The sequence below is a fragment of the Papaver somniferum genome, chromosome 3 (assembly GCF_003573695.1).
Source record: "Papaver somniferum cultivar HN1 chromosome 3, ASM357369v1, whole genome shotgun sequence".
NCBI classification, from domain to species: Eukaryota; Viridiplantae; Streptophyta; class Magnoliopsida; order Ranunculales; family Papaveraceae; genus Papaver; species Papaver somniferum.
The window spans coordinates 111,298,531-111,306,275 of record NC_039360.1 but is presented as its reverse complement, the minus strand read 5'-3'; the positions used below and the strand labels follow the sequence as shown (position 1 = coordinate 111,306,275).

Below are 7,745 nucleotides of genomic sequence, written 5' to 3'. Positions count from 1 at the left end.
TTTATTACAAACCCACCTTTAAGATACCGAATACGTGAAACCCATAATTAGTTATAAGTAGACTGATTTTACTATTCTAACCTTTTATCTTATAAACCTTTTGTCTTATTTTCGAGATATCCAGTTTTTTTATTTGAAAGAAAATCCGTGTTGGGTCTTCCGTGAAAACAGTAAAACAAACCAGTCTTCTGTGAAAACAGTAAAACAAACAAAAAAATATAGGAAAACCCAATAATCACGGTTTCTGGTTATTACGCATCTGTTCTCTTGATTTTGTTCTTCTTCTAGGAGCTAAAGGAAAAAAAAATACAAGGCCCTTTCATTTTCACTGTTTTTCATTCTAAAAAAAACCCTATTATCACCTTTTTTTTTTTATCGGTTAAACCCTATTATCACCTTGATCATCCGGTAAGTTATCTTCTTTCTTCTTAGAAACAAAATCATACAAAACCGAAAAAAGAAGCCTTGTTGTTCTTGTTCTTTGATCTACTAGGTCATCTACACATTTAGAGATTTTCCATAACCTTGTTGTTCTTCTCGGTAAGGCTGCCGGTAAGTTATCTTCTTTCTTCTTAGAAACAAAATCATACAAAACCGAAAAAAGAAGCCTTGTTGTTCTTGTTCTTTGATCTACTAGGTCATCTACACATTTAGAGATTTTCCATAACCTTGTTGTTCTTCTCGGTAAGGCTGCTTTTTTGTTAACTCCAATTAGATTTTTTTTTTTAATCACAATAGTGTTTTGTAATGAAACAATAACCAGATTTTACCAAGTACTAATCGATCATCTTGTATATACAAAAACCATTGTTAAAATTTAATTAAATTTGACACCACAATGATCATGTTATCACTTGATTTGATTTTTTGTGATTTGGCGTAACATCCATTTATCACTTTCAAGATCTGATCTCATAATTTTTGCTATCCCATCCTATGCATGTTGCTTTTTTTGCATGATAATGTTTGTTTTCACTATTTTAATATTATTGGGTTAGTTCAAATCGTACCCAAATTGAAGCCCCCAATACTTTTAAGAGTACAGGTAGCCTATCTGCCTATTCATTTTCAACCAAATTTGAGTTTGTTATCTTGGCGGCATTTTATTGTTGTGAGAGGTATCACAGAGAATCTCTTTGAAAAATGCAGTTTTCACATTCGGTGGTTGTGAAAGTTGCGGTTTTCACATTTGATTGTTGTGAAAGTTACAATTACCAGTTTTGATAGTCGTGAAAAGAGCCATTATCACCTGGGTGATAATGTGTTTTACTTTAAGTATTGGTAGTAAGCTTTGCATCAGGAGGCAATGATGAATACTGAACTAAAAAAACATATCAAAATTGGGAAGGTTCGAAGAATTTCTACATAGTTTGGTTGTTTCTCATGTACATGACGGTTCGTGGACTAGTGAAGTTGATAAAATTTCAGCAGATCACTGATTGGATAGTGAATTGCGATTTTTTGGTCGCGTCTGCTGAGGCATTGCATCATCTGCATATCCTAATTTTTGTATTGTGTTCTCATTATTCTTTTCGTCACAAGTAAAATGAAAAATGCAACTTCCACGTATAATTGGTGTGAAAGATGTAAATTTCTCTTTGATGTGCAAAATGTTGTTTCTGTAATTGGTGTGATAGATGTAATTTTCATTTTCAAATAAGGTGCAAAATGTTGTTTTCATAAATGATTTTTGTGAAAAATGTAATTATCACCTTTGACAACGGAATAAAACGTTGCTTCCTTTTTTTTTTCTTTTGGTAGCAAGATATAATTTTGCTGAGACAGCCTTGTACCGAAATAAGTAGTTCTAGCATTGTTTACATGTTCGAGTTAGTCGCATTTGATAATCACCCAAATTGAAGAGAGATAAATCAAGTTGAAGGCAGCAAAACTAAAGAAGATAAACCACGCCCAAATTCTGTTGACATATAACGGACTCGACATATATGCTAACGGACTCCTAATATAATGGAATCTTAACGATATTATCTTAAATGGCTAAGTCAATTAACGGTAATTGAGCTAATTATTGAGCAATCCTCATGGAAATCCAAAGGATTGGGTCAAGCCTCATAGAAGGACGACGTTTCAGTCAACCAAATTGACGGACAAAATCGGTTTGTCCGTTTACATTTCTTAAGTTTCATTTTTCCCTTCCAGTTTTAGCCCTCAACTATAGTTAATAAATCAACCATAGTTACTCCTTAAATCAGTTTAGAATGTAGAATGTTCATGAACCAACACTCTCTTTGGTCTTCCCGCAATCTCTTTTTCTCCCTCGCTCGCTCTTTGGTCTTCCCATAATCTCAAAACCCTAAATAGAGATTTTCATTCCCATAAATCTTTTCTTTCTCTTTGTCGAAGAAGAAGAAATCAGACTCAGAGAAGCTTCGGATTCATTGTAGAAGAAAACGAAGAAGGAGGAGGAGGAATTGAGATTTTGATTTTGGTTTTGTTGATTTGATTTGGAATAAAAATGGTTTAGGGGAGAAGATTGAGAGAGAGAGAGATTATAAGAAGGTGGAGAGATCGGAAATTGATAGAGGTGGATCATTTGTTGTTGTTAGAAGGATTTCACAAGGATTTGAGAGACGTACTGCTATGGTTATCATTCTCCTTCTGGTATATATTCTTCTGGAATTTGGTTTTCGTTTTGTGAAATTGGGATTTTGGCGAATGGATTTGTGGATTTTGGTTCAGGGGATTGTTTATGTATTAGCTAATAGTAGTTCTCAACTTGTTAAAATGTATTTTGAGTGAAATTGAGATTACAGTTAAGAAAGAAATCTTTGATTTGGTAGTATTGGGTGTTGGATTGTTTGATTCGGTAATGATATAGTAGTGTGTAGGCGTACAGATTAAGTTTTTGGAAGTTTGGCAATTTCTTGCACCCACTAGAACTCCAGTCTTTCGAGTGATCTTTCACTGTGAGTTTGTGCACCCAATTAGGATCCATTCCAGAGATGAAATAGTTCCATTTGTCTTTTGAGAAGGGAAAATGCAACAGTAGATGACATCTCCTACTGTTCAAATTTCCCACTGTGGGAACAACATTCTGTACAGCTAACCAAGCAAAATGAAGGTAACCAAGTTTCGGAGACACTAGCTAGTGTAAGCTTCCTCTGTTGTGTTCTTATACTGTACATTTGTTCTAATCATAGTGGATTACAACGTTCTCATATAATTAGTGTTAATTTTATCTCTTGAATCAACTACACAGTACATGCAGAGGCACATGCATGTAGATACGTTGCACATGGCACTTACATTGATATACACACAACCAGCTGTTGAGAATAAACTACACAATACACGCAGAGGCACGACCCCATATATTTAATTCTTTTTTTATCGCTTGGCCATGATGTACATACAAGTAGGGAAAATTGGACGTGCTAGGAAAAATCTTTGGAGTTTTTGGAGAAACATGAGGCAATAAACTTCAACTTTATTTAACTACTTAGTGTATTGAGAGTTGGAATTGGGAGAAGAAGTGGTACCTTACCTAGAATTATGGAGGGTCTTCAACCTAGGCTGGTGAGTTCTCTGTTTGCCAATAAAAATAATGAAGGGTTCAGGCTTTGTTTGTATTATATAGGAAGAAGCTTCACATATCTGACATAGAATCTAATCTGCTATCATGAGTGATGAATGTCTAGCTAGGATCCTAGGATTAGAATATGGTTAAGTTGGGTTTCGACTTGGTGGCTGAAACCCTAAGCTGTCAGACACAGTGATTTTCAGTTCGCTAACTAACCCCAACTGATGATAACTGCCTATAATGGGTTGGACCATTAACATTAAAACTCGGTACGGTTTACTATCATCCGCTTAAAAATCCTTTCCTTGAACTGGGATTCTGGATTACAATGAGAAGACCAAAATTTATACTTTAATCAGGGTTGATGGCCTGGTACATCTAGTCAGCCAGGTCAAGGATAACATGTGCATCTGTAATGCATGTGCCCATCGATTTTTAAACACTCAATTGTCTCAGATGAACCTAGTCCAAATATTATTCACTCAGGTAATCTTGTGATCTTAGCTAATGCGATTTTTTTTAAAATGGACTTGTTGCTTATGCGTTTTAGCTGGTATTCCTTCTTCTTTACACCCCCCCACCGCAACCCCAAAAGTGGTTTCTTCCTTGTCATTGGAGGTGGGAGATGTACATGTTATATTCTCAAGTAGATGTATCTTAGGTGTAGAAACGGTTCTCATTGTTGATATTTGTCTATTTTATATTTCTTGTTACTTTTGTGATTCCTTCAAATATGGTTGTTTACATTGATCTTTTTTAAGCTTTACCATGTTTAATGTTCATAGAAACGAGGCAGACAAGGAAGTTTGCAAGGGAAGAATGCTAACGATTACATGAGTAGCGGGGTTCCTACTAGCAATCAGAACCAGCAAGCCATTACTAGTGGCCAGCAGATTCTACAGTCAATTGTAGCTCGAGGTTCCAATGCAAGAACGGATAGTAAGGTGTATCGGAGTATGTAGAAGCCCCACTTGCGATGCCCCAAGTAAAGGAGTTATTTCTCGTGATGAGTGTGACGATGAAGACTATGTGATTCGTAATGGTGTACATGGTTTTGCTGAGTATGTAGAAGTCCCACCTTGGATTCCCCAAGTCCCTCATATCCCGGTAGTCGGCCCAAAGTGGATTATGCAGGTCCCAAAGTGGATTATGCAGGTCTGTTCGATTTGTGCAGCAAATTAATTGGGTACCTCTTTAAAGAGGTCGCATATTATTAATTGGGTACCTTGTTAACACTGTCGCATATTATTAATTGGGTACTTGAACTTTTAAGTCAAAGCATAGCAATATTAAGTATGGTGGAAACGAGGAAGTTAACACTCAGTTGCACATTCTGGAAGATTTGTTTCTCCTCCATTCCAAGGTTCCCTACTGCAACACCCATGCAGAGTACCTTCTTTAATTGAAACTTGACCATGGCCTTGGTTTCATTAACCTTCGACTCCAGAGACTCCTGATGGGTAACAAGAGTTGGAAATTTTCCTGTACATAACAGCTTCAGATGCAAGAAAAGCATGGTATTTCTTATCAAGCTTCTCGACCAATTTCTTGTTCTTGTTAAGCCTCTTCAAACCCTCCACATCCATATGGTCTAAACCTATACTCTGAGCCTGCAGTTAACATCAATAAAAAGTTCACTCAATGTTAAACCGTAGAAACAATCTCATTAGTGCAGTCTGAATACAAATGATGTCACCATGGAATTTGCCCTTCAAATCTAGAGAATCAGAAGTATTGAAGTGCTAAATAACTGAATACATAATATCCAAACTAAAATGTTATGTGGCACCTTTTTCCATGCAAAAGTGCATCACTAATCATCTGAGTCAGTTGAGAGCATACAACTTTCCAATTTACATAAGCTGCTTGGAAGATGAACAATAAGGTCCTAGACAGTCGACACATGAAACTAAGCACATGAGATTAACAGAATGAAGCGTTTGTGCAGTTGCTCAACTGCGTCATCACCAGGTTTGCTAATCCATGGACCCCTCGAAATGAAGCTAAATGGTTCTCTTCAATTGCATCATACCAGCTACTATCATTTCGCTAGTTGGACTACTTACACTTTCACATATAGCCTAGTATGCTGGATCGTTTAAGTGTGTGAATGAGGTACCGGTGTCAAAAATTACAGTAAAATCCAACAGGTCACTTAGATTTTCCCCCACACTCAATTGTGTCACACTAACTTCATAATGTGTTCGCCTGGGAATCAGTTTTATGTAAACAAAATACGGAACTATTCATTTAATGTATAAGACTAGAGAAGAAACATGAAGGTTACTCACTGCGAGAGAATGAATGGAGTTTCATCTTGGTGTGAGCTGCCTTTCTCCCCAGGTTCCATAACTTGTCACAAGGTTCCGAACACAGCTAGTACAGTCTCCTTTCTTTACTGCCTGCACAGAATCAAATAGCTTAGGACAAAGACAAAAGTTGAAGGGAACATCTAAACTGTCATCCTTCTTCGTAATCCTTGTCTTCCAATCTTACTATGTACATCAACAGAACCTCAATACATTCCAATTATTTGACAACACTTCCTAAGCCCAAACTGAGATTACGCTATGATTTGATCAAAGTTTCAGCTAACCTTTGCTATTCCATCATAATTGCCTGGCAATAGATCTGAAGTTGCTTCTTTATCTTGATCCTGAGTCAAAACAACTGATGATTCAGCCTTTAGTGCAATCCATCTTTCACTTTTATCAACAACTTGCAATTCAGGGTCTAGCATAACCTGAAGCAAGTGAACTGGCACATATGTAACACATTCAATACACTCAATAATCCATTTTGAATACTCATTCATAGAATCAGTACAACGAAGATCATAATAGTTGATACTCAATATCCAATTCAGATCAACAACATCCCCCAAAAAAAAAACTTACAGCACATAGCTTCTTAGTACTCTTAACAGCCGTCTTAAAATCCTCCAAAGTCTCCTGATGATACTCAATATCACCCCATGGAAAACTCAAACTGAATCTACTTGAGCAAAGCAATTTCAGTTCAATACAAATATAAATTTAATCCCTATCAAATAAATCAATTTTACTTTCTAAAAAAAACATCCAACAACTAAAACCCGGTTCTAAAATTAATCAAAACTAAATAAAATATAGGTCTACATATCCAAAATTTAGAAAACCCCTAATTTTTTTTGCCGTAATCTTCCCCCAAATTTCATATAACACAACCTGGAACATAACTAACTATCAATTCAAATAGAAAAAGAGAACTCATGATCACTTACCTCGTCAAAAGAATCGGCAAACCATGATTTCATCAACACCAGAATCACCTCTAGTCAAATACCTCACTACCTAATCAGAATCAATTCATAACAATCAAAATTAAGGTTTTTATCCAATCAGAAATTAAAATTTCAAGAACATTATCAAATAAGAGCCAAATTATCCACACATTGATAGAAATGTCAATATAATAAAAATCAAGGATCTGCATCTTCGAATTTTATACACTAGCGTTAGTTGCAGGTTCACTAGTAGGTTCAGTTGGTGTTGCTAGTGTCATTCATCACTATCTCATAACAAACCCAAATTAGGGTTCAATTCGAAAATAAGTAGCTTCACCGACAATAAATCATACATAGGCTTAGTAGAAACATAATCACAAGTGAAAGAAAAAAAGAAATGTTAGATCACCTGGAGGATTCCCTTCCATCTCTGCTATTATTTTCATCCACCTGAGAAAAATAAAGGAAAAGAGTAAAGTGAGAAAGAGAACATGATAGAACAGAGGGAGATGGAAATACTCCCTCCGTCCCACTATTAAGTGAGTTATACACTAGGTCACTTAATAGTGAGACGGAGGAAGTATAATTCTTTATCCTATCAGCCGTGGTTGAGTTAACCATTTGGAGGGCTAAAACGTATTTTATATACGATTCAGTATCAACCTGTCTTGAACGATTTCACTCAATCCGTCAATTTTAGTTGACTGATACGTTGTCTGTCCATAAGGTTTGGCTCAAACCTTTGGATTTCGGCGAGGATTGTTCCAAATTATTGACCCGACGTCATGACTAGCCCTTGACTAAAGTCAAAGCGGACTGTTAATTTAGGACGGAGGGAGTACATTTTACGATGAAAGGAAAGAGAATAAAGAAACCTCCCAGCACATGCTTGTCAAGAGAAACTCGGGCGACAACTCGGGCGGCCCGATCCATGACTCA

At 36.3% G+C, this 7,745-nt stretch overlaps 1 protein-coding gene and 1 long non-coding RNA gene across 10 annotated transcripts; one reads left to right on the top strand and one right to left on the bottom strand.

Moving 5' to 3' along the window:
* Window positions 1-2,234: 2,234 nt before the first annotated feature.
* LOC113357073 lies at window positions 2,235-4,784 on the top strand. Its single transcript, XR_003363414.1, has 2 exons — window positions 2,235-3,082; window positions 4,327-4,784. It is a non-coding gene; the product is annotated as an uncharacterized LOC113357073 (long non-coding RNA).
* Window positions 4,759-7,385, bottom strand: LOC113357071 (pyruvate kinase 1, cytosolic-like). Of its 9 annotated transcripts, none has more exons than XR_003363413.1 (6): window positions 7,216-7,385; window positions 6,804-6,873; window positions 6,439-6,535; window positions 6,138-6,197; window positions 5,833-5,943; window positions 4,759-5,151 (listed from the first exon to the last, which is right to left on the bottom strand). XR_003363413.1 is itself a non-coding variant. In XM_026600338.1 (6 exons), the coding sequence occupies exons 2-5, from the start codon at window positions 6,834-6,836 to the stop codon at window positions 5,854-5,856; spliced, it is 237 nt and encodes a 78-aa protein (XP_026456123.1). In that variant the 5' UTR covers window positions 6,837-6,873; window positions 7,216-7,385; the 3' UTR covers window positions 4,759-5,151; window positions 5,833-5,853. The 9 variants fall into 9 exon arrangements, 3 of the variants coding, with proteins under 3 accessions (XP_026456123.1, XP_026456122.1, XP_026456121.1); XR_003363409.1 differs by having other exon boundaries at window positions 6,138-6,298; window positions 7,216-7,383; XR_003363410.1 differs by having other exon boundaries at window positions 6,138-6,284; window positions 6,804-6,869; window positions 7,216-7,382.
* Between the last annotated feature and the right edge of the window lie 360 nt (window positions 7,386-7,745).

Coding starts and splice junctions, on each gene's coding strand:
- LOC113357071 (XM_026600337.1), bottom strand. CDS start 6,836: ATGAAATCATGGTTTGCCGATTCTTTTGACGAG. Junction 6,285..6,438: donor GTACTAAGAAGCTATGTGCT/GTAAGTTTTTTT, acceptor CACTTGCTTCAG/GTTATGCTAGACCCTGAATT. Junction 5,944..6,137: donor ATTATGATGGAATAGCAAAG/GTTAGCTGAAAC, acceptor GATTCTGTGCAG/GCAGTAAAGAAAGGAGACTG.